A 27887-nucleotide genomic window follows, 5' to 3' on the forward strand; every position below is an offset into this window, starting at 1 on the left:
ATATGCTGTGTGTTTGGACCAGCTACCAAAAGACAAATACATATTTTTGGCATTTTACTTCTACTACCTTGAAAAGCAAAAATCTATTGCCCTTGTGTCCTCAGGTGCTGGGATTTTTTTGTTCATTTGTTTCTTTATGCTGAGGGGGGTTGTTTATTTGTTTTTCTTTCCCATTTTCCAGAAGAAATCAAAGAAAGTAGCACTTAAAATCCCTTCTCTCTCTCCCTCTGCCTTCTCTGTATGTAGTTGCATGCAATTATTTCTACATATTTGCACGTGAACACTGTAAACTTTATATCCAAATCTTGTATTTTGCTTACTTCTCTTTTCTTGGCTCTGTTAATTTTTTTGCTTCTTTATTATAATCTTAATCATTTTTCTCATTTAGGCCGTTTTAATTCTGCCGTGTTCTCTTCTTTGTATTCTGTTTTTATTTTCTTCTGTGTTTTAGTGTATTTGGGTCACTTCCAAAACAATGTTCCTTAAATGTTTGTCCTTTCATCTATTCTAGGTTTTCTCTGAGTTTCTCAACTTCTATTTTTACCTATTCTCCTTCTATCTTATACATTACTGGCCTTTTTGTGTAGAATTTTAAAAAACAATTAGTGAATTATAAGGTGAGCCTGTGCTGTCTTACTTTCTACATCATCTTCACAGATCACAGAATAAACTAGATTGGAAAAGATCTCTGAGATCATCGAGTCCAACCTCTGACCTATCACCACCTTGTCAACTAGAGCATGGCACTAAGTGCCACATCCAGTCTTTTCTTAAACACCTCCAGGGACAGTGGCTCCATCTCCTTCCTGGGCAGCCCATTCCAGTGGCCAACCCCTCTTTTTGTAGAGAACTTTTTCCTAATGTCCAACCTAAACCTCCCCTGGTGCAGCTTAAGAATGTTTCCTCTTGTCCTGTCACTAGTTGCCTGGGAGAACAGACCAACCCCCATCTGGCTACAACCTCCTTTCAGGTAGTTGTAGAGTGATAAAGTTTTCCCTGAACCTCCTCCTCTCCAGGCTAAACAACCCCAGCTCCCTTAGCCTCTCCTCACAGAATTTGTGCTCCAGACCCTTCAACAGCCTCATTGTCTTTCTCTGGACACGCTCAGCACCTCAATATCCTTCCTAAATTGAAGGGCCCAAAACTGGACATAGTACTTGAGGTGCAGCCTCACCAGTGCAGAGTACAGGGGAAGAATCACTTCCCTGGTCCTGCTGGCCACACTGTTCCTGATCCAGGCCAGGATGCCATTGGCCTTCTTGGCCACCTGGGCACACTGCTGGCTCATGTGCAGTGCTTCCTGTCAATCCAAACTCCCAAGTCCCTTTCTGCCTGGCTGCTCTCCAACCACTCTGTGCCCAGACTGTAGCGCTGCATGGGGTTGTTGTGGCCAAAGTGTGGCCTGGCACTTGGTCTTGTTGAACCTCATACCGTTGGATTAGGCCCATCTATCCAGCCTGTCCAGGTCCCTCTGCAGCCTTCTACTACATCTTCTACTTTGACATCTTGGTATCATGTCTTGTTCCTTCCCCTTCAGAGTTGCCTTCTCTCCCTGGTGCTTGCTGCTTTTGTTCTTTTGTATATGTAAGTGGCTACTCTTTGCCATCCATAGTCAACAATAAGATCTCTTTCTGACATCAGGTGTCTTCATACACCCGAATATGAACTGCTGTGTCCTATTGTATCTTAATTATCAGTTATTTTGTCAGTATATGAAATTCACTTATCCCTTTATTTTGTTCCTGTACTCCCTGTGAAGTAATTTGTTCCTGCTCATTGAGTTAGAACTTACCCTTTCATTTTTGTTTATTCCCCTTTATAAAGTATTAATGCAACTACAAAAATAGCCTCAAGTTCCACCAGGGGAGCTTTAGATTCACAAGAACAGACTGCCCCAGGAGGTAGTGGGGTCATCATCCCTGAGAGCGTTCAAAAAATGTGTGGATATGGCACTGGAGCACATGGCTTGTTAAAGAACATGGCAGTGGCAGTAGGTTGATGATTGGACAAAATGATCTTGAAGGTCTTTTCCAAACTTAATAATTCTATGATTCTACGCATATGAACAACACTTCCCAGAAACCTATCACACACTTATGAGAATGCTTTTCACAAGTTGAATTTATTTAGAATATCCCATTCTTTTGTCTTCATTTGAAGAGCAATCTTAGTTTCTGTTATTTGGTATTTAACATAATATTAAAGTTTAACAAAACCTGACATTCAAAAGCAGCCTTTTCTGTGCTGTGAAACTAAATATTACCTATGTAACACTTTTTATTTTTTCCATTCCAGAAGAACAGAAAGAATGGTGTTGTATCTAAACCCTTTAATTTTCTATAAAAATATTCAGTAGGGATGAGTGCTTGATTAAACAGCATAACTTGGCTTGACTTCCATATAACAGGCTTTAATGTTGTTTTCTGAGTTGTAGCAGTATCTCTGTACAAAGATTGGCCTGTCATCTTGAAAGGAGCAAACTTGCATAAAAATGTCATGTGGTCCCACATAAAGGTAGAGACAAAGCTCCCCTAGTTTTCTGAAAGAGTTTTGAAAATGAAAACACAAAATTTCTGCAAGACCACAAACAGTATTTGTCAATTTCTTGACTTGACCTGGAATGCATCTGTTAAAATTTGCAACTTGTGTCACAGCAATTATACATTGACAGTGTTGGTATGTTATGATTATGTTTAGGTAGCATGTAGAGAGTTAGAGAAATATTTCTGAACAAAATAGGTTATGAATTCCTTATGAAATCTGCATGAAGTGTCTGAAAACAGACACAGAGTCTCCTTGATAATGAAAGAATATTTTGGCCTTGGTTTGTGGAGAAAGGGGAAATGGCTTGGAATATTGAATGACTGAATTAAAATGTTGTCTATTTGTACAAAATTGACTTTAAATCCTGTAATGAACATATAAAACTTTCCAGGAAATTCTTTCTCTTGTAGCATTGACAAGTAAATTATCTTTATAGATAGACATCCTTATAGACAGGTAACAGTCTTCAGCTTTGCGTTCATTCAGTATCAAAATTTGAGATTTTTTTTAATTTGGCTTTACTTCCTGTGTCTTGATAGTTGGTTAGAAGCCTTTAAATGTGTGTGTGTGTGATCAGTCACTCATCATCATCAGAGCCCAGCAAAACAACTCGTCCTTATGGACATTTGAAATAAAGCCAGTCTTAGCAAGGAGATTGCTCGTAAGAATTGCCAACAAATTAGATGAATTTTTAGAGTAGATATGAAGTCTGGTTAAACAAACATTTATTTCTTTTAGCAGCTGATTGATTGATTCCAAACAAAAAAGCTTTACCATCTGGTCCTTAGACAACAAAGCAGAATTACACATTCCTTTTTTAAAAATTTGATTAAAAAATATTTATATAATTTACCAGGTTTTTTTATGTATATAAACACACCAATATATAAAAATGACCAGTTTTACTTTTCTTATGCATAAAATTATTCATATTTAATTCATGTGACTTTATAATAATCATACATTTCCAAGAAAATATGGGCATTGCTAGAAAAGCTTCTATCTACAATGCTTATTATTATGCCTGAGCTATTCATCATAACATTATTTGACAAGCAGTTTTATGACTTGAACTAGAAAGCAGTATTCAAGGAAAAATTGAAACAAATCCCTCTGCTAAATCAATTAAACTTATTCCAGTAAATATTGTGAAATTTCAGACCTTGCTGGAACAGAGTATTAGTTATAAGGGTGTGTAATAGAATAGTTACAGAGCTGTGTAGAGACAGGTATTACATTAATGAGAAGTTTTACAGTTTTGAAACTTAATGTTATTCTGAGTGGTAATAAAACATGAAAAATTCTAAAATTTACTGAGAGAGAACTTGTAAGCTTTTTCTCTCAAAAGAAAACTAAAGTATGTTTTATCAATAGAAGTGTCTCCATTTATAATGTAAAACTTAAGCCAGGGTATAAAAAAAGTTATGAACCAGAGTATTTTCAAAAATGGTTTAAATATATTCTTGAAAGAATTTGGTTGTTCCTCCCTCCCCCCAAATTGTTGGATTTCTCTTCCTACTCTGGCTTTCTCCCACATGTCAAAAAATGAAATGATATGCCTTAAGTTTTTAATCATTGCTGCATTTTTTGGAAAGATACTTTGTTTTCACTGAACGTCAGTGACATGACTTTAACCTCAAAGGTATAGTTCTTGATATATAAATAGAGTCAATTTATTATCATTATGGATTTTTTCCCCAGGATATGAAAATCCTTATTGCTGTGTTTTGTTTTATTTCATTCCAGCTATTCATGAACTCTCTTGTGAAGCATACAAACACTTGGGCAAAACTTCAAATTACTACTGGATAGATCCAGATGGTAGTGGGGCACTGGGACCTTTGAAAGTTTACTGCAACATGACAGGTAACTGCATTATATTTGCTAATTCAGTTGGTTGGGGGTTTTGTGTGTGGTTTTTGGTTTGGTTTGGTTTTAATGTAGTTGGAAGAAAGAGTCTATTCATAATTCATATTTCTTGTAAAAAAAACATAATTACTAAGAGCTCTCCATGAGAGAGATCGTCAAATCTGTAGCTATCATTCAGTATGCTCTTAGAAAGGCAGTAGTTAATCCATTTCATAAGCTTTTTGAATTGCAACTATTAATTAGTCTTAATAGGTCTTTGTATCCTCAGTGGTTCATCATTTAAAAAAAATAGATAGATATGGCTATTTACAAAAACTGTTGCATATCAACATATTTGAGTTCAGTAATGTCTGCAGTTAATGAGGTACTGCAGAAGGCAGCTTACCACAAGAGCCAAGGAATAGAAATTAATTACAAAAGAAACAAAACATTTGAGTTTTCTTTATTGTCTGTATTTTAAACTAGATACATCCTTTTAACACCAGTTAAACTCTGGAGATCATATATATATCTGCATTAACTTATTTTGATTTTTTTGTATGTATTGTTTTCTGCTTTTAACACTTGCTTTGCATTCTCACAGAAAGTATCCTGTCTTAGTCATCTGCATTGCCATGCTAAGACAGGAAAATAAGATAATTAAAAAATAAGGGGGAATTTTCTTCAGTGATAGTATATTATTTCTTTGTTCTGTTAATGCATGACAGTTGTCTCAGCACTTCTTCTGATATAAAATATTGAGTAGCTGATACAACATATATCCTCTGTTTTTCTCCAAATGTCTGTATAACAAGTTTAAATTTCATTCTTTTGCACTGGAAATGTGGCATGTGAAGTCTTCAGACTTCAGCATCAGCAACGTGAAGGTGACGACACTATCATAAGTTGAAAGTGTCTCTGGCTTTTTAGAGATCAAAATTACTCTAACACACATTACTCTAACACACATTACTCTAACCCCACAACTCTTCTGGGGGGCAGAAACCCAGGTACACCTGGGCCTGTGGGTTGGGTTTTATCTAGCTCGGATGGGAGAGATGGGGAGGAATGCATGGCACATGCAGCAGACCCCAGATCAACTGCTTATAGGTACACAGCCTGTTGGAGACCAGGAGATAATACCGCTGTTTCATACTGCCATTAATGTATATATTTGTAGTGCTGTCAATCCTATTTGGACTGGAGAGACTGTTCAACCTGTCAAATCTGTTCTGAGACACAGGTATAAAGGCAGTCTTTTAGATCCTGAGCCATTTAGAGCTTTTTAAATCATAAGTAGCACCTTGAATTGTATCAGTAACTAGACAGGCAGACACTGCATGAAACAATGCCAAGAATTGCTGCTATTTAAGAGATTTCTGCTATTCAGAACTGCTGTGTTCAGTGTGAGCTATAGCTTTTGGTTACTCTTCAAGGGTAAGAACGTAAATTAGAAATATACCACCATAGCGGTGTCAGGAAAAGAAAAATACATCCATCCAATGCTACAGTATTGCTCATTCATGATAAATGTAAATACAGAACAGAAGGTCCTAGTAGCTTATTCAACACTGCAAAATAAAAAGAGATAAGTAAAAGTAATAGTTTCATTTTACTAATGTTTCTCGTATACAAAAATTTCCAGAGTACATAAATGTGACCTTTACCTAACCAGTGCAAGATCATGAACATTACGATACATGATTTAGTGCTCTTTCCCTTCATTTGCATATGACACATACTGTGGAAAAATACAGTTTTCTGTTTCAAATTAATTGCTCTCATCAGCAACTCTGCTACGAGAAAAAGGCGTTTTGCACTAATATCCATGTAACTATTGCAATTTTAAAACTATTTAAAATTATTTCTTCATTACAATGCCAATGACTGCAAGAAATTTGTGAAAATTGATTAGAAGTAATTCTAATCTCTGCTTCTGAAACCGAGAGTTGTTCTCAGATAGCTTAATAAAGCTCATCACCTGTGTACATACTGTGTAGTGCCTATACATTGCAACTGCTATGGCTTTAATTTTCTTTTAATTAGTGGTCATCTGAGGCACTGAAGATGGGACAGTAGAGAACTACATTTTTAGGAGAATTTCACAACACCCTAAATCTTTTTCTGAATCTACATAGAGTATTATCAGCAACATGTGTACTAGGGAAGGGACAGAATGAGCTTACTTGAGGACTTCACTTTGCTTCATCAATAAGACAATTCTGTAGAACTCTGTAGCAATGATACATATCTTTTCATATAACAAAAAGCATATTAGATTAAGAGCAGAATTCTCAAATAATTTTAGTATCAAACTTGTGCAGGTTTATGGTATTACTAGCACTATATTGGAAAAAGAACTTAAACTAGCTGAATTAAAATTAATTCTTTTTTTCATGACCATGAAACTAAGATACAGATTTAGCTATACTGAATAGTATGTGGAGTATACTAAATAAAAAAAAAAAAAACCCAAAACATTTCTTCATATAGCAGGGTACTGATATTTTATTTTAATAGAGACATCCTTAACTGTATTTTCCTCTCTACCCTGTGGCAAATCTAAATGTACTTATTCTCCTACTATTTTAAACAAACATCTCTGTTTTAAATTACTACTCAAAATGCTAATAGACATTTTAAATATCCCCTCTTTCATTCAGGTGAATGACTGAAAAATAATGTAAAATTTAGCTTGTTTCATTCCTAGACAAAACGAGTCCATAAGGTTAGGGTAACTTATGAAATTGGTATCAGTCTTTGCAAAACAAGGTGGCTTAACAGATATGTACTACTTTCACCCTCACTGAAGTATAGATTTACTGGTACAAAATGTTGGAGAGTAAGCTACACTCTCTCTTGACTGTAAACCTCCTTGTGGCAAGTGCAATATCCCAAAAAGCCACTGAAATTGTATACTGAGAAATGATGTGTTTAGCCCTTTACTATATTGTATCACAAATATTGAATCACGAATTTCATTATTTCATCTTTATATCAGCATTTCACCTACAGAGTTTCTAGTCAGAAGGTGTTGGCTTAGCCAAATGTGCCAAAAAAATATTAAAAAAAAAAAAGGAGAGAAAATTATGGTGCAGTAGACATCTGTCTAGGCATATTTCTGGGCATAATACATATCCAACTTGCTTTGCATTCTCACAGTTTCATGATGAGACCTGCCCTTCATAGATGTTGCTGCAGTAACTAAAGATTGTTCTGGTTTTTCTGAGATGTGCTTGCAATTCAGTAGTGCAGTTAATAGAAATACGTGTATGTGCATGAACAGAGCAGTTCACTGTCTCTACAAACAAGTTTATTCTCAAAGAAATCCCAGAGATCCACCCTCCAATTTCATCCTTGTCTTCTCCAAATAAACTCTGTACTCAGTACTGTGTTCTGATAGTGAAGAGGAACCAAGAACTTACATTTTATATCCTCATAGTGGAATGAAGATGTTTGAGATATCACATTCAAACTATCTAGTCCTGGTGCAGTAAACCAACTTTTAAAATCTAGAGCATTGCTGCTGATGTTCAGCAGTTTCCCAAAGACTTATCTATAGGAACTACGTAAATTTTACGAAGTTTTGAGGGTTTTTTCAATTGCTTTTTTGCTTTTTGTTTAAATAAAAGAAATATTGGAAATGTTTAGAAGTAGAAAGCTTGAACTTTTCAAATTAATACACTTTTGGAAAAAGTATTCCTTGAAGTTGTGATGTGGCATAATTTTTAACCATTATACTGCTTTTCAATTTAGCCTTTTATGACTAAATTCAACGGGGAATTCTTCCAAAACTCTGTCATCTTAAGGCTGAGATCTTACCCTCTTTCAGAGACAAGTCCACAATGCAAAGTTAGACTCTGATTCAAGCAGGTTACTCCAAAGTTGGAATGTTCCTATCTCAGTATGCAGTCTGACCATTCCTGTTTTCTCTTTAATGTCATTAGAACCGTAGCTGCAGTGGAGAGAATTGCTCTTTTAAGGTATTTGTTAGAAGTTGTAAACTTTCAGTATATTACAACTTCACCACTTTCTCAGTGTGATATTTCTGAATCTCTAAGCCTGATTCAGTTTCCTCTGGCAGATTTAGTTTCAGTCCATTGAGAAAGACACAAAAAATAGTTGATATTACTCCCAGGTTTTTTCCGTTTCTCTTTTTTTGTCTGTTTGGTACACGGAGGATGGGGAAAAGGTGTCAAATGAGTACATTTATTCAGATCTTGTGCATTTGTCCTGCAAGAATTTTCAGAGTCGAGAGTGAGGAATAAGCAGAGGGACCATAAAGACTTAGTTATTTATCCTAATGGCTATATGGGATGTCAGTGGGAAAGGCAGATCAGCACTCCTGTAGTTGCTTGAGGCTTTATGCTGAGTATAGGGAAATATTAGCCTGCTGTTTCTTCTGCTTTATCATTTAGAGTACTGATGCAAAGTAGAACTGAAAGGTTTCATATTCTATTTTACTAGAAGGTATGTCAGTTAATTTTTCCTGTTGGTCCTGAAGTCTTTATGCCTCTGTGATGTAGCTTTTATCTCATTTCAGGATCCAAATAGCTACAAGCGTAACGCCTCCATTTGAGTGGTACTTACCCTATCCCCTTTCTAGTACAATTCTTTTGCCTAAAGCTGCTCATCTTCAAACAGTTTGAGAAATCATTATGCATATTCATAGTCTGTCTCATTAAGGTCAAGCGTACAAGGTGTCTTTTCTACCCACTCTCCTCTTTCCTCTCTGCTCTCTCTCTTCATTTTTTTTAACAGAAATGGAATGTGTAATAATTACTGCAATGACTTTTAGAGTAGACATTAAACAACCATAACTGTTGTATCCTGTGATTTCTCTGTCTTCTATCAGTAAATAGTGGGTCACTGGAGTGCTTTGTACTACGACATATGTAGAAACATATGGCATGAATATAAATGTGCCATTCATCACTACATACCGATGAAAAGTGCTCTAACAGTGGTAAATGTTTAATTCTGTTGCACATATCTGTATAATTAGTTTTTTTCAAATGAGACTTCTTACCTGATTTACTGAACTTCAAAGGTACCAAAACTTTTATTCATACATATATACAAATAGATGTGAAACAAAATTTTAAGCAATTTAATTCAATAAATGAAAATAAAGCTCTTTTTAAGTATAGATTCTCTAGTTTGATGGAGGAAGAACTTAATGTTTTTTAGTTGTTAACTTAAATAGCACGAATTTATACATGTTTAAAGGCAATAAGCAAAATTTTAAAGGCAATAAGCAAAATCGGACAATGCTAAGTTATTGAATGAAAATAAAAATATAGACCTTACCTAGTCTATTCTTATTGCAGAAAGCTTTCAATACAAATATTTAAGTCCTTTGCCTAAAACAGAGGAGGAAAAATGGCTTCATTACTACATATGAAATGAAAGGGTTTTTTCTAACAAGATCTCATAAACTTTTCCTTCCACTGTAGAGCTTTGTTTTGGAGACTTTTTAGTAGTCTGTCCGACCTTAATGTACTAAAATTACATTTGAGAGGTAAAAAGAGGAACAAATAGTTAAAATGAATTGAGGCTGTTCTGGCAGTGTCCGAGCTTGTTTCCTTGAAGATGAAACGAGCAGGAACAACCACAGAAAAAGGATAAAATGGAAAGGCAAAACATCAAGCCGTTTAGGACACTGTTTTTGTGCAGTTGACTTATCAAGGTAGACTCTTTGTATAAAGAAAGGAGAGAAAATACTGACAAAGAGGAAAATAATAGTCACTGAAGCATCAGGAGATCATGTCTAGAGGAGCAATTCTGATGGCAGACTTTCTTCCTAAGGTGAGTTCATCCTCCAAGCATCAGAGTAAAATAATAGACCCATGAGAGACCTGGAGACAGAACAGACTATGTTTATGTCTTTGCCTGCCAAGTTGGCTGAAGTATTCTGCAGCTCAGTTTTAGTTCATTGATTATATTTTTCATCTGTTCTTATTTGCAAGGCATGTTCTTTTTATTCTAGGTTTCGCTGGTACATCATTTTGGTTTGTAATCAGTTGGGGTTTTTTTTTGTTATTTTTAATTTATTTCGAATTTGACTTCCTTGCTCATTGTAGTACTTAACTGTATCTCAACAAATTTGGCTAGTGCATTTCTTCCCTGTGCTGTGGAACACCATGCTGACTTAGTAAGAGGGTGATCCTGGGTGCTTTTCCATCTGGATACAAACTTTCCAATCAGCCTCAGTCAGTTGACAGACTGTAATTGTCAGCCTTTACCTGGACTCATCTTGATTAGATGCAGCTTGCTGTCTGGAGTCCTGAAATAAACGAGGATGTTTTCCTGTTTGGTTTTGCCTCGGATTAACACTGAAAAGTGATGTTGTTAGGTTCTTCTGTGCTTGGCAGTTACTGGGGTTTGACAGGTTAAAGCCACTACCTAGATGGCAAGGGATGACTGAGTACAGTTTGTTGCTGTGTTTTGTGACAGCATATTGAGTTTGTTAGGCTTTAAAGGATGGAAGAGGAGAACATTACAGCCTGATAAAACCATGCTTAAGGGCCATGTGATTGTGAGATTGGTTTTTATTACTTTAATGTTCAGAATTTAAGCATACACTGCCATAGAAACAGTCCCTATGCAGAGTTGAAGGTATTAATAATCTCAGGGCTCATCACAATACGAAAAAGATAATTTTTTTTTTGAAAAAGATGTAAATCAACACCTGGTAACTTCATTAAACAAAACTATGTCCTAACAAAAATGTGGTGTCATAACTTTAGGGTTTGAATAAATCACATTAAAATCATGTGATTCTAAATCATGTTGGAATATCTCTAGATATTTTCTCCAGTCGTCCTTGCATGTGTAAACAATGAAAAGCTAGCACAGTGTGCAATTGCAGAAAAAATATCTAAACCATAAAATAAAAAGTACCTCATGAAGGTATTAAAAATACCTCCATAAGAAGGTTCTTTATTTGCTCTATTTCAGTTGAGAACAAACTTTATCACTGACATTCAAGGTAACTTCTTAAGTCAACAAGTAATAGAAACATTTCCTACTGTCTGACTACATTCTTTTATTTTTTACTCTTTCTGTCCCACCTCAAACTCTGAAGCGTCATATAAGATTATAAAGGAATAAAAGTCTGTTGTGTCATCCTCTTAATTTATTTCAGATGCTCATAGCTGGAGCCCAAGCATCACAGAACATCCATTCATCAGGCATAAGGCACTGACCTCAAACAGTAAGAACAGGCATTTGAGAGTGACATAGAAGATATAATTGAAAATAAAGCAGAATCTTTGTTTTGCCAAATTATTGGAGGATGAAAAAATCCTGTCATCATCTGCAATCAGAAAATATTCCTCATTTGTTGGAAACGAGCTCTCAGAAATTAAAATACAACAAATCTATTTAGAACTCTTTGTGCATTGCAGGGCACTACAAGCTTAAATTTCAAGAAACATGTCCATTACTGGGGGAGAAGAAAAAAGGAATGGTTGGAAAGAGAATGATGAACAATGCCATCTACCTCAAACTGTTACTGTGAAAGTTAGAAGCAAACATTTAGCTCTGGATTCACTCCCACACACTTGCTCCCTACTGGGGACGTAAGGAACTCAGCACAAGCTGCTTCAGGCCAGTGATACGCTTCAGTTATCCCTAGAAAATTGCTTCTCTAGAGAATATTACTGAGAGCCCAAACAAAACTTGTGTTTTCTATAGAACCGTTTTTTCTGCTTTTGGTCAGAAAGTTAAGGTCAAGTTAAGACTAGACAGTTAATTCACCCTGAAATAATGGGAGTTGGTGAATTTCAAATTTTATTTTATTTTAATTATATTTTCTGCAGAGTTTTTCTGTTCTGTGGGTGGGTACAGATGTTGGGAGGTGTGTGTTTTTGCCTACTCCCTACATCACTGGAAAAGTTGCTCTATGCTTCTGTTGACTTTGAGGAACAAGCTCAGTGATTCAACTGTGCTTTCTCAAAGCCTGAAAGGTGTGAGTCACTAAGTTCAACTGAGGATTTCTGGCATACAGAAATACTTTCTCATATGTGCTTCCCCCTTAAAGCTTCCTTGTTCTTAAACAATACTTCAAAGAACAGCTTATCAGCAAGTCATATCAATGGTCATTTGTTTGACTGCTTCTACTGTCCTGTCTAGTTCACAGGCGGTGGGAATAGGAAGGAACCACTTACCTGTTCTAAGTGTTCTTGCTATTGCTAATTTCTTGGAAACTGAAATCAGTGTAGCTAAACATTCAGAGAGCAGATTTGTTCAAAGCAAATGTATAAAATCCTGTTCAGATCCCAAAAGGTGTAGAAAGTTCACTTTTTACTGAAATAGATAACCAAGTGATGAAACAATTACTGACAATTTTTAAAAGAGTGAAAAGAGATTCATTCTACTGTAGAATTGCCAACCAGCATTCAGGGTGCAGTGCTGCACACTGATGTGTAATTCTCTAAATTAATTTGCCTAGAAGGATGGGTAAGCTGTGTTGATTCCACCTGTACACTCTGAAAGATGTTTTTAACAAATTATTTGGGCGATGAATAAGTTGCAGTAGATATCCATTTTGATCTGTACATATGCAGAGAAGGAAAGTACTGTTGATGCAGTTTCCCTAGACAAGCAGGAGGTGTACAGAATGACTTTCCCATGTCTCCCTCACAGGACTTACTAACAAGTGAAGTCAATGTAGATTATGTAGAAGTGTGACTGTACAGTGTTATGGAGTATTTGTGTGAAGGCTGTCTTCAAACACTCAGAGTAAATACCACGTTTGCATTTCACCACTTAAAATTAGTCTTAGTGCTTTTCTACAAAAGAGAAAAAAATGTACAATAACTATAATGTGAATTTACAGAAAATCTTTTTACTAATTTCCATATGGGCGCTCAGTATGGATTTTAGGGCAGCATCAGAAGCATGCTGTAATCTCACCTCCACCTCTGTTCCATGTGGTGGAAGACCTAGAACTGGAGAAAAAGACTGAAGGGGGGATAACAACGAGGGCAAAAAGGACTTCAGTCTGGTATCATCTGGGAACTGGCCTCAATGGTTGAAATAAACTGGATAGAACTTAAAAGCAAACTAATGATAACATTACATATGGTTTAGTAAAAGGAGTCCAGCCAACATGAGCATAAGGTGAGGAGTCTGTGAGACCTTGTGCAGTCAGTAGGGAACAACTACAGTTGGAGAACTTCCACAGATTTGGAATGGAAATCTGCAGATTATGCAAACTAGGTCTCTTGTTCAGAGACTCTTAATGGCTCAGTGTTAGGAACTCCCTCCACATATGTACTGGAAGTCAAGTATTTCAATGTCATGTTAGAGATCTGTATCCACTTTTATTGTGTTCAGAGTTCATGTCATTAAGAGCATTAACATGCTTTTTATGCTTCCTGCTTTGGGGATTTTTTCCATTTGCTAAGCTCAAGTTATCCTTTTCTCAGGGGGTCTGAAAATATTGACTTTATCGAGTATGGTTCCGGATATACTTCCTTGAGAGAGAACTATTGAGGTAATGATCTTCCATTATCCTAGATGAGATATATGAGAATAACTCTGCACACACTGAAGCATTCAATAGTAAGCAAGTTAAGAAAATTGGTGAGAAGAAATTATTCCCCTCCTAAAATTATTTTTGTGGGTTTCTCCAAAGCAGTACCTTAAACCTTGAGATGATACAACTCCAAAGAGAATAGCTTTTTATTTCCACTTTGGAATGCACTTGTGCATCACAAATAAAAATCACTGTAGATTTTCTTTCAGACCAGTATTTTCTGACTGCAATGGAATAAACCTGTCAGTAGTCATAAAAGAAAATTAAATGTGTTTAGTAGCATGTCAGTAGCAATAGAACAAAATACTGTAACAAAAGAATTGGAAATGACAATGTTGTAAATTACCGGATTGGAGATCTAAGGCCATCACTGCTCAAATGGATTCCCTTTTTCTTAGCAATAGTCTGTGGAAAGAAATTAGTGCTGTCACAGAGACATGAATATTCCACAGAAACTGCTTGGCAGGTATGTTGCAGGATTTTGAAAAGCAAAACTGACTTAGCTCTCCAAAGCCGGAGCAGTATTTGTGGGTCTAGATCAGACATGCTTGTCAGAACCATTGGCTTCTACCTGAAGATGTGTTATTGCTAATATTGTTCTGGTAATTGCCACAGAAATATGCTGAAATGGTTAATTTTACTTGTGCTGTACAGTGAGCATCTAAGGAACAACCAGCTGAGCCAATTGCATGCTAACCACAAGGTGCACTGAGACTATTCTGAGCACTGACTATACTGAGACTACCTGTCTGCTAGACAGAGTAAATACAACTAGGGCAGATTCACAAGTATTTCTACTCAAGAATTATTAGCAAAAGGCCTTACTCATGAACGTGCTTTGTACACTAGCATGAATACTCATGGCTTGCTTGTCTATCTCATTGCATAAACCAGATTACTTGGAAATTACAGGTCTATGGGAATTAAATATTAAAACCAAAAAAAGACACTAACCTACTTAATGTTACTATTCAGAGGGGCCTTCTGATATTTATTTCAGTGATATTTACTGCTGTGTACGGCAGCTCTGAGTGGTTGCTTCATTTCTGCCTGGCATTTTTGCCACAGTGGTCACAGATTTTTGCTACAACTGTCATGATAATATTAAACCTGTGCTACTTAATGCCCAGCAGTATTGCAAACCTACAGCTGCAAGTGCTTTGAAGGGCTCTATGTGCAGTGGAAAAGAAACACTGCAGATGCCAGAGATCAGCAACAACATTTTTCAGTCAGAATAGAAGAATCAAATTAGAATAGCTGCTATTTCAGCCTTCTTGCTAGGTAGAAGTCACTAATCAATCTTATGAGTTTTAGTAGTACATGAAGTGCCAAATCTAGACAATTTTCAAGATTAGATTTTAATATTTTCAAATAAAGTAATTTTTTTGAAAGTGGAGTTAGAACAAAGATATTAATATCCCTTGAAGCTAGTTCTGTCCCTCCCCTGTCCTTTTGTTTCCAGTCTGTATAGGCTTGGGAAATGTCTGCTATTAACTCAGTTGTTGCACTTGGTTGAAATGTATTTTGAACTAATATTTTAATACCAACATCAGTACTGAGTGTCTTCATATTCCCTTTTCAATAATATTTTTTGCTTCATATGATCTGTAAGTTATTTCTTCACATTCCTGAGTGAGATTTCGTGTGGAGAAATTGTCAGTATTATCTATGTTCTTTTGAGCAAATAAGAAAAGTAAATTTAAATCCTTGAATGTCTTGAGATAGTTCTCTCAGAATGGTTTGTCCTTTGTGACTTAAAAAATTTGCTTTGTTACTTCATTTTTTATTTCTTGTAGATAGATAATTTTTATGGGTTTGAGTTTTTTGTTTGCTTTTCTTTGTTTTTTTAGAAAAGCAATAGAAAGATCTTTATTTTTTTTATTTGCAACATATTCTTATGTCTGAGTAAATATCTTCCAAGTGGCTGGAATAAAATAGATTTTGAAGAAAACTGGACTGTTCGTCTCTGTTCTATATATTGCAAAGATTTTTCCATTATTAGGAAATTCTTAGAAGGTTTTTACCTTTTTTTACCTTTTATTTTTGATAAATTTAGTGTTCACTGAATTTATGTATTGACATCTTAAAGCCAGTTGTGCAAAGTTCTTTTCATAAATGGCTTTACTTTTGAGAACTGATCCATTTTTATGGGCTAAAAAAATACTATAATTGAAAACTAGTTTTGTATCTAAAAACTGAGATTACTTTTAATTCTTGGATTAATGATGGAAGACTTTTATCTTGTCATAAATTTCCTCAACTATCCAAACTGTGTGTTTAGTGAAGTTTTACTCATTAAGTAGATACTCAGTAGATTACACTATAGGAAAATTTCAGCTCTATTGAAATGTTTGAGTTGCAGCATCGACTTCTCTGAAATAGTTTCCTGAGTACTAGAAGTTACCATTATTAGCAGTACTTTTGTGATAGTATGAGCTCCTTTTGCTGTAGGTTTTGGGTTTTTTGTTTGGTTGTTTATTTCTGTTAGGTTTATGTGTTTGTTTGTTCTTTTTAGAATAGATTAGAATAGTTGACACCCATCTAGTGCCTGACCACTTCAGGGCTGACCAAAAGTCCAAAAGTTAAAGCATGGTTTTAACAGCATTGTCCATACTACTCTTTCCTCTAAGGAAACCTCAGTAAGGAAAAGACCTCACTAAAGGCGTGTTAGTGCATTGGCGAGGAATGATGTCCAAATCCCACATGCTCTGTACATGTGTGCAAAGTTCATGCAGAGGGAACCAAAAGCCTTTCTTTCACCTCTGACATCCCCACATCCAAAGCAACATATGCAGTACAAATCCCCTTACTTACATAGTCTGAATGTCCGTATTACTTTAAAAGGACACCCAGGAGCTGCATCCAGTGCATGACCGCCAGGAGAAGGGACAGATCCCTGGACCTCCTGGGCACAGAGACTAACACTGCTCATGTTCTCTCCTTTAGACATTGGTGGTTGTTCACTTTGGAGACCACTTCCCCTCCTCAGGAAGCTGTAGGGAACAGTGAGGTCACCCCTCAACCTCCATCTCTCCAAACCAGACAAACCTCATGCTCTCAGCTGCTCCTCAGAGTACCTGCCTGTCAGCCCATTCCCCAGCTTTGGTGCCCTCCTATGGACACATTCAAGTACCCTAATATCCTTTTGAAGTGGTGGGAGCTTATAATCACACAATACTTAAAGTGAGTCCACACCAGCATTAAATACAGCAGGGTAATCACTTTTTTTGAGCATCTAGTTGTACTGTGTTTGGTGCGTCCCAGGGCACGGTTTGCCCTTTTGGCTGCTAGGGCACAAACTGCTGACTGCTGTTGAGCCTACTGACAACCAGCACCTCTAGACCCCTTTCTGCAGCCACTTCTCTCTCAGTTTTAGACTTTTATCTGGTGTTGCTCTGTCCCAGAGGCAGAACCTGCCATTCGTTCTTGTCGAATTTCGTGCTACTCCTATCTATCCAGATCCCCATGTAAGGCCTCTTGTCCCTTGAAAGTCAACAGCACCTCCTAATTTAAAATTGTCCACCAACTCACTAACCATGCATTCAACTTCTGCATCCGGATCACTGATGCAAATATTCAACAGAACTGGCCCTAGAATTGAGTCCTGAGGAACAGCACTAATGGACTGGTCACCAGCCTAATTCACTTTAACCCTTCAAGCCCTTCAGCCAGTTCTTCACCCAGTGCACCATGAACCTGGCGTTTTTCCTCCTCTTTTTTATTTTCCCTTTCCCCTCTTAATTAGTGGAGAAGTCTCCTTGAAAGGAGTGGAATGAAACCTTTGACCCATTGATTTAACTGGGGAAATTTTGAGTTTAGTTTTGGTTTCTTTATGCACAAAATTTGTGTGTGTGTGTGCGCGCATTTTGAATTGTTGTAATAGAATGAAAGAAATAAATATGCATAGTCAGTTATGCAAGTTGCAGACCTGCATTTGGTAATCTGCAAGCAGATGGATTTTTGCAGCTGCTCAGAATGCAATAAAGTCAGTAGTCTTCATAAAATTTCAGCATTCAATTGATGTAATTCACCTTCTGTAGTGGATAATAACAGCAGTTAAGCAATGAGAATAATCTGTCACAATGTGGCAAATTTTAAAACTGTGTATACATGTGTAAATATATATGTCTGATGAACAAAAGAACTTCATAGACCTCTCGAATGCCACTATTTTAACTTGATCTATAGGTAGTTTAATGCTTTTCTATTCTTGGAGATCCCTATGGAAATCAGAGGCTGCCTTAATATACAAGGAAGTATAGTTTTTCTTTCTTCAAAGAAATCCACATTCTATTTATTAAATATGGGGAAACCTAATAAAATACATAACAAAATCATTAATAACTAGAGTGGGCACTTGAAGACTAACTAACTAGTTGATTGCTAAATTATGTCCTTTACAGTTGATAATTTCACTTCAGGTTTACTTATTTTATTCCAGACACCATCTTTTTATATAATGATGGAGAAATCATTTAAAATTCTACATAAAATGTGGTCAAACAGCTAAATGTCCCGCAAAGCTGTATGAAATGTGTGCATACTTACCAGCAGAAAAGATTATGCATGTATAAAGAATCATTGATAGAGGCCAAAGGGTAGGCCCAGGCCAAGCATGCTGAAGTATATGGGTAAGCTATAATCAACTTTTGCCAGAATTGACTTGACCATATGTGGAACTTTTCCTGATACGGTGTGGTATTCTCTATAACCCCTAAATATCAATCACCCATGTGAATAAAGGTTTTTCCTTGTAAATAATATTTCTCATTGCTCTAAAGTACTCAGCTGTTGTAATGGATGGCTTCTGTATACATTTGGTACCTCCGTAGGAGCAGAGACAGTGTAATGTATCTTTCACTAGATAAAGATATAACAAAACACTTAGCTATTCATTGGACTTGAGCTGCAAAACCCAATTATGCACAATCATGAATTTTTCAGCATCTCAGAAATATTAATTTAAAATATATCACTTCTACATAATGAAACATTAAATTTATTAATAGTGTTATATTTCTGAGTATTATTGGAGTGTATGGGATAGTATTTACAAGCCTTCAATGAAAAGGAAAGCATTATTAGACCTAGTAAAAAAGCATCTTCATTTTCACATATGCCACCCTCTTCTCCAAATGCTGTGGTGTTTTCTGTATGCTCTAATTCCTATATTGGGGCATAAAAAAAATATTCAGGAGCACCAGTTTTAGGGAAATACACACATTTTTGCTTTTCTTCTCATGAGTCCTATGGCTGCTGATGTTGGAAAGAATTTTCTAAGAGCAAGAATCTGTTGGATATCTGCTAGCAGGAAGCCACTGAGGCAGCTGGTACAGCACTGGGCTCTCTTAGAGTGTTGTTTCTACACAGCACTGCCTTTGAGCTAAATGGCACTTAGGGTACTGCTTTCACACATACATACTGCAAGGATAGTTGGAATTTCTGAAAGTGTGAATTTGTATTTCCTTAAAAGAAACATTTGTATAAAAGCACTCTGTTCCTTCCCCTGGAAATAGAGTCCTCTGCAATGAGTTAGGGTGCTTTAATGATGGTTGTGTAGGTCCTGAGAAGGTACACTAAACTACATATAGCAATAGTGTTTGTTACTTTGGCGATGCCCCAAGAAAATATGCTTAAGTTTATGCCGTAACCTTCAAATAGGTTTCCTAAGTATGTGTGGCCAATATGATTGAGAATAATGATGAAATTATTACATACTACCAAGAATGTCTATGAAAACTTAGAACTGTAAATTCTCCAATCTAGGGACACTGTCTGAAAGCAAAATAAAAATGTCTTTTCAGGACGTTGCCTAACATTCAGTTTACTGATGCAATAATTAGAAAGGCCACTTCAGCACACTATATTCCTTTCCCCATGGAGAGAGGATAGCAGGATATGAGAGGAGAGTGCAGGATGTACTTGAGAGAACTAAGTTGTATCAGTGAAGAGTATGTTGAGGATTCAAGCAGTCAGAAGCTGCTGAAAGAACAAAAGGTAAGGTTTCTTTAGTGGTAGCAGTTGAGACCTGCATTAGTCTTCTTTCTACCGCTCCATTAGAACAGAAAGTCAACCAGGATAACTCAGGAGATGGTTTCTTATGATTCAAGCTAACATAGTGAAAGTTTTGAAGAGCCCTTTTGTTTAGGATACCCTTTGAAATATATATATTTTTAAACTGTGTTACTTTTTTTAGTGATTCTAGGAAGCCCTGTTTGGGATCATAGCTAAATGATTGTGCTATGGTGCTTTCTAAAACAAAAATTCAGGCAGTAGCTGATTTTCTTTTTTAAGTGCATATATTCCTATGATGTGCTAGAATAAACTGAAAGACACTTTTAAGGAGATGTATTTGATCTTTCCATTTGTATACTGGGTTATATATGAGACCACTCCTCAGAACATAGAATCAATTGTCAATTTTTCAGTTATTGAACTGTAAAAAAAAGTGTCCAGCCCTTGCCCATATTCTGTTCACAGTGCTGAAAACAACCACACTGTTAATTCTTTTATGTCCTTTATTCTTGACTTTAATGTTCCTTAATCTAAACTGAACTGCAATTGCCATCTGTTAGACCAGGCACTTAAATGATCCGAGTCCTCCTTCTTATGGCTATACTGCGCCTCATTATTTATTGTTCCTTTCAATATATGATTATTCTTAAACTCTTGCTTCTAATAACACCCACATGAAGTCATTTTTGACATTAGGGCCCAAATTGGATTTAGATTCCTCCCCCCCTCCAGGCACCGTTTTTCAGCGTAACAACTTCTGTTGCTACAGTGTTTTTCCTTTGAAGGTATGAGCGCTCTCTGTTCTGTTTCTCAAGGTACTCTTGGCATTAGCTTTTTACATACAACTGTGTTGAATGGTTTGAAATCATGTCTAGTATTTCAGAGAAGTCATCCTTTTCTTACCACTTAATTAATGTCTTCTCAGGTTTCTAGCAAGTTGTGTTACTTCTCTGGCAACTTTTGTTTCCCTGAAAACTTTATTTTGGTCACTTCTTTCTACTCCACCTTGTAAAGCATCTGATTTATCTATTACATATAGATTTAAAATATTATGAATTTATATTGTTCACTATCAGAGTAAGTTCACGAAGTAAAGTTTTCTGTCCTGAGTTGTTATGAAAGAAACTATGTAAATACAAGGGAAGTGTACGGTTTCATTGCCTCAGAAGACAGTCTTCAAGTGAAAAAGGAACATACCCAATTGGGTATGTAGTTGGTAATTAAATTTGAAGATTCATTATTATCTTGATGAAGAAAAATGAAAGGAAGGAATGAAAGGAGTAGAAGGAGAAAATGAGTGCAGGAATGTTTGAACTAAATTTTTTGATTGATCTTATTTCACACCTAGACAGACTAAGAAACACACTGACTTTGATTTCAATAGATTTCAGTTCATAAGAACACTTTTCATTTACTCTTTTTTTTCCCTGAATATTGGATTTTTTTCTGATCTAAGCCTCACTTTATATATTAGTAAAATGAAGGCAATAGAATTCATATCACCAGAGTAACTTTACCGCAAATTTGACATTTGCAAATCTCAGGCAAGATTGTCAAAACACTCATTAACTTCAATTGAACATACATTTTTTCATTTTCATAAACCCAACTGGAGCACCTTTGAAGTCCATAGCAGAATCAGTTTCAAATTGCTACATAAAGTTTTAAACTTTTATATAAAAACACATTTAGAAAGAAATATAAAAGGAGGGAGAAAAGGATATTGTCTACTGTAATTTTTTCCACATCAATTATATACATCAATGTGTCTACAATGTTGTTGCAAAAGGTGCCTAGTTTAATCATGTTGCTAATGACTGTTGTGTTACCATCCCACACAATTCAACAACATCAACTAGGCTCCTATCAGAAAATAAAATGGGAGACCTCATAATATCAGATTATTACAATAGTAATTTTTATCCTCCCTAGAAGCAGTCCACTTTTAAATGGGCTGTCTTGTTTAGTTTCTTGAATGATTTGTAGTACAGCATATTATAGAATACACTGCAGTAATCTAATTTGAAGGGATAAATGCACTGATGATGGTAAAAATCGTGATGTCCAGGCTGACACTTGTGAACAAAACCCATTCCTAAACGTTAATGCAATGCAGTTGTCAGACACTGGTTAGAAATCCAATAGGGCCCACAGGCATTAATTGTTAACAACAAATGCAGAGCACCCAGCAACAGATGAAGATGATCATAATTTTTATTACACCTTGAAATTACTTCCTGCTGTCATTGTCATAGATGTTGCCTTACATTTAAGTTCACTGAGCTTTCAGCTGACTATCCCATCCCTCCATGTTATCTGAATCCCAAATATGCACTGCCAGCTTAAAGAAGACACAGAGAGGTATCAGTAGTATAGTAGATCATCAGCACAGACCACTGATCCTCGCTAGTCTTCCTACAAGTTCATGCCAAATAAGCCTGCCAAGCAGGAAGAGGGTTGGAATAAAACTCTTCTCAGCCAGCAACATTTTAGGTGAAAAGTAATTAGCCCCTATTGTGTCAGTGATTAGGCAGACAGCCATCTAAGAGAAATCCCATCAGCTGGAGGGTTAAAGTTTCCATCCTGTCTATTTTGCCTATGGCTAATGGATAGAGCACACCGTGAACCTTGGTGTGGACTTGCAATTTTTTCTTTTGGACTTGTAAATAATGACGGTCAGAAAAAGAATATTAATTATTTTATATGCTCAGGTATTCTCAAAAACATCTTCTCTGAGACTGCAATCAGGAACCAAAGTATTCTCATACAGGATGACATTTGTCAAAGCTGTCAGCCAAATTTTAGGTCATGCAACCGCATCCATCAAAACAAACCACCACAGATCTATTGAGGGAGAAAGAGAGCAGATTATTTTTCCTGAGAAATAAAACTTTTCTGATTTCTTGAAAATATTTAATAAAATAATATCTTAAGATTTTAATTCCATCAATGCTAAAAAAGTAAAACTCTAATAGTGATAACTATAACTGTAGATTAAATTAAAAGGTGGAAAACATATTAGTATCTGTGAAATACAAGCATTATATTTTTCAAATTTATTTCCAGTTAATCATCATTACCATGTAGGAGCAGATATATTTCCTGAAGAATTTGTCCTCAGAAACTAGAAATTGTTTTACTAGGAAGGCTTTCTGCTTAGGTGATGGCTCTTTCTCAAAGGCAATTTCAATGATTTCCCCCGCCCCTGCATAGCTTGAAAAGTTCTCAACCTTCCTCTCTGGTATGCAGAGAGATAACATATATGCAGACAGGCACAAGGCCTCCTTGGGCCAGAGAGAGTGGAGGAGGAGAGAGAGAGAAGATATAAAAAGCCGAGGAGGAGGAGTGGGTTTGCCTTTTGCTCCTGGGGCCCGATGCATGCACCATCGTAAAAAAGTGGTCCTTGCATCTGAAATAAAACTTTTTTTTTAATCCTTCAACTGCCTTGGCATTCTTGGGAAGAATACCTATGTATGTTTTACCTTACAACCAAAGATTACTTAACTTGCTTGTCAGAAGAAAGTTTTCTTTTTTGACTGAGCACTAAGCAAATGAGTGAGGAAAGTTCAACAGGAGAAATGGAGTATCTGAAAGATAGTCAATGGAATAGTGTTAAATACTATTGCACCACCATGAAATATGTTGGATATGATGTGGAAAAAATCACTTGAATCAAATCAAATATTTTATTTGATCATTTGGACAGGTGGTGATCAAGGAAATTTTAAATTTCATTTTGCTTTTTATTACTGAATCGTTACTAATAACTATTGATTATTTTATTAGTTAACTACTTCACTTTTTATTAGCGAAAAAAGGACTGGTGAATGGGCAGGACTGTAAGCCAGTCATTGCAATTGAAAGGTATTTTCAGCAAAGCAAATTATGTCACTTTAATGTCTTTTCAAGGAAACAATAGGTCATTTCCCTTTTTAAAAAGAAAAAAATCTTAAGGAACTTAATCTTACTGTAATGTCTATCTGTTGGAGAGGAACTGCTTCAGCAAAGAGTAATGTACAGACTGAATTACAGGGAACCTGTTTTCTCTATAATTGCATCACATGTATTAGCAGTTTGGATCTAATTAGATTGTTCTTAATGAAAACCATTATGAATTCCATTAAGAATCTATGGTTACTGGTTTTCTGCATTCTATTGAAAGATAATTATACTTCCCCTTCCCTGATAAAAACAAAATAATGGAAGAACCACTTTTTCATATCTTTTTTCTTGTACAACTGGAACACACTATGCAACACCAAAAAAAAAAAAATCTAAGAAGAAATGCATTTGAATGAAGGAGTGGCCATCTTGGAGACCCTTATCTTCCTGAAGTGTTAGCAATTAGCTAGTGTTGGTATTCTGTTCTCCAGGGGGAAAACTAGTACCAGACTAATAAATCCAGTCAGGATTTATATATATATAAATATAGTTCCATGTGTATGGGAAGTATCCAGTTTCTTCTGCTGAAGGCAAAAGCCTCTTGTCTTAAAATATGAAAGGTTCAATTGGAAGTGAGAGGACAGAGCAGGACAGGTGTTATATTTTCAGTGTATACATTATGTTCCTGGTTTATCTTACTACATAAACCAGCTTATTGCAAAAATACATTGAATTCTTTTGTCCACTTAAAACTAGGATTCAACAACATTGTTTATGATGCAAGAATAATGGATCCATATCAAATTTAGAGCACTCATCTCAATGGCAGAATTCCTTTTCTGACACTACAGAAGTAACTCATTTTCTTACAATAAAGCAAAGAAGCATTTAGTGGGTCTTTAAGTGATCCTTTTAAAGATCAGGTTTTCTTACAATGCATTGATAATGGAATAATGCAGACTGCTCCAAATTTCAATATATCCAAAATTCATTGAAATCTGTACATAGGATTAACTTTGGGCAAAACTGGAATGCAGTTAATGGAATTAGCAGTGATGCTAATTATGTTTGTATAATCTACCCTTCAGTCAGGTCAGCAAATCAGGTAATTCTTATCTTCTCAATGTTACTATGATATCAAAAGAAACTCTTTATCCAGCTTAGCTCCTTACACTACATCAGAACTGAGAAGTCTTTTGGGTTGTATGGTCTAATGATACGAGATTGACCATAAGTGTGAACTCTACTGGCCTCTGGTGGTCTAGTGGTTAGGGTGCAGGACTCTCACCGCTGCGACCCGGGTTCGATTCCCAGCCCCCCGGGCAGATGGAGCTCGTCAGCCCTGTAAGGCAATCCATCTAAGAGAAGGTCACTCTAAACAAACCTACGTCCTGAGACCCTCACTGCCACTGTCCAAGCTTGCTTGGCCCCGGCAGATGAACCTCAGGATTAAAGGGTGGGCTCAGTTCAGCGCACGCTGTGTCTCACCTAAAAAATCCACTGCGCAGGCTCGAAGGGTTAATGACCTTTCCCAAATCTTCGCTCGCGAAGACTGGCCATTATTATTATTACATAAACATCAAATTTTCTGCTACATAATTGCTTTGCTCTACTCACATGTCATTTCCCAAACTTCTGTGGCTCTATATGACTTTCATATTCAAGGCCAATCCCAGCACTTCCGTTGGCTGACTTGACTATTTATTGGATTCTAGGGTATTTTGACCAGCCTCAAATAAAACACTACATAGTGGGCTAAGCTGTAGAAGTTCACCATCACAACCCCCAGTAAATTGCATGTAATATTGCAAAAAACCTCCTTTATTCACTATCCTTTACCTTAATTTTCTTTTACACTCTTTTCTGTGATATTATTGCATTTTTTTTAATTTAAAACATGCTTTGATTTCCTTTAAACATTAACTTTTATATTCCTGCTAATATGTCTGCAAAAAAGAAACATTCATTATGAGAATATTATCATTAACCTTAAATTACTAATAACTACTCAACATTAATTCATTTTATTATTATTTTTAATTTGAATAACTTAGGTCATAAGCACATAAAATATTTTATAGAAAATGCTGCTTAACAGCATTATAATTGTTAAGTGAAGTCTGCTCTTTATAGGTGTGTTTGGCTATGCAGAAGTCATATACACAGCTGTGACTGACAAATTGTCTCTAAACACTTGTGGTTAGCAATCGCCATATGTCATGCATTCTTAAAATAACTGCTAGTGTACTAGGGGAATACTCATTCCAGTGTTGTGGTGACTGTAATTGCCAGGAATATATATCAAATTACAGTTAACTAGGACAGATTTTTCACTTCCCTGTACTTTAAATGAGATTTCTGTGTACTATTGACAGAAATAAAGGGTAGCTTTTCTTGCAGATTTTTACATATTAACCATGCCTACTGCGTCCTGTTCTCAGCTACATGGGAATAATGCCATAAATTGTGATGATACAGGTCTTTGAGATAGTGTGAACTATCTGTGTTACCTTTTCTGTAAGGGAAGTTGGCTGCAAGTAGGTTACTAATTCAATCTTTCTCAAGAATGGTCTCAACTAACAAGCAGTTTGGGAGAAATTGGAACCACAAGTGAACATGATGGCCTTATTTTCATGCTATAAGTGTCTAACTGGTTTCCATGGGAAGAATTAACATGTTAAAAAATTATTAAGATTTAATGGGAAAAGCAGTTTGTAATCAACACTCAATAGATATGGTATTTTTCTGGCAACTTTCTCCTTTAAGCCTTTCCAGACATCTTAAAGCCATTCCCAGATGTATAAATGTATGAAATGCAGGAGTCTGCTTTTTTTTGAGGGGAGATGGATTTTTTACTGTGACCATATTACACTGTCAATCTGTTTTTCCAGTCAAAGAAAGACCCTGTCATATTGTACAGTTTTGATCCATAAGTCAGTTAAATAAGGAAAATGTGTGAAGAGTGTAAAATCCTTGACCCAAATAAAGAACTTCCTTCCTGTACACAGCTCCCAACTTTTCCTCCACACTCTCTCTGTGCCTGACCTGCAGGCACAGGCCATTCAGCTTCCAGAGTTTGGACAAACCAGCTTGCTGAACATGTTTATCAGTCATTTGAGACAGACTATCCACAAATTAGTTGCAAGTGAATTGAGAGCTACATTTATTTCCAGTATCTGGATCCTAACCACTCTCCCATCATCTTTTAGATAGCAAAAAAAAGACTTAGTTGCTTTTCTAGAAGTAGTAATTGACTTTATGCACATATATGTATATTGATAAATAGATACATTACAAGGTGCATCAAGCTCTTACCCACTAGAAGTACTTGTACTTTGACAGAATGATCCTGAAGTTGTTAGAGGATACATTTGACTGACAAGAATATGTTTCTATCTTCTTTAATACAGTGTGCCATAATAAAGTTTGGAACTCCCTAAGTGGGAGGGGAAGCGTCAGGGCTGCATTTGCTAGAATCTACTGTCCATAAAGGAATCCCTTCTTAGATATAATGCTTAACAGAGTTCCTATTGCTAATGACATTCCTAGTCTCTCTTAATGGCTAGTCTAGGAGTCTTTGCTCAGAAATCCAGTATGAGTCTCTAACTGTCCTAGTACATTCCTTACTAACACTTTTGAGCTCTTATATGTACAATGTTTTCTGCGAAAAATGAGACATTTCTGTCAGTGAATGTATAAGCCTTTCTTGGAAATGAATCTGCACTAAACTTGCATCCCAGGCTCTCAACAACACTGTGTTATATTCTCTGTATAACTTGACAGGGGACAATTATAAATTTTTTCTTGATACTTGGGAGTGGAATTAAAGAAATACAGAAATAAGAATTCCCGTTCTTAAATACAGAAATAAGAATTCTTGTTCTTCCTTCCCCCTGCTTTTTTTTCAAATATTTTTTGTCTCAGTGCAAGAATATTATTGAGTTTTATACAGAGCTTTGGACTAAATATATGAATATTAAAATAATAACCATCTTGCATCACCTGCTGAATTTCATCTCATTTGGCTAGTGATGCATACTCCCTGTGGAGGATT

At 36.1% G+C, this 27887-nt stretch overlaps 1 protein-coding gene across 2 annotated transcripts in view; it reads left to right on the top strand.

Annotated features, from left to right (window-relative positions):
* Window positions 1-27887, top strand: part of CNTNAP2 (contactin associated protein-like 2) — a 1033702-nt gene that overhangs the window by 693433 nt on the left and 312382 nt on the right. For both annotated transcript variants that reach the window (XM_017822277.1, XM_017822284.1), the window contains one exon: window positions 4291-4410. In XM_017822277.1, the coding sequence (XP_017677766.1) occupies window positions 4291-4410 (120 nt within the window). The remainder of the gene's footprint in view (window positions 1-4290; window positions 4411-27887) is intronic.

This window comes from Lepidothrix coronata, unplaced genomic scaffold, assembly GCF_001604755.1.
Source record: "Lepidothrix coronata isolate B3197 unplaced genomic scaffold, Lepidothrix_coronata-1.0 Scaffold3, whole genome shotgun sequence".
NCBI lineage: Eukaryota > Metazoa > Chordata > Aves > Passeriformes > Pipridae > Lepidothrix > Lepidothrix coronata.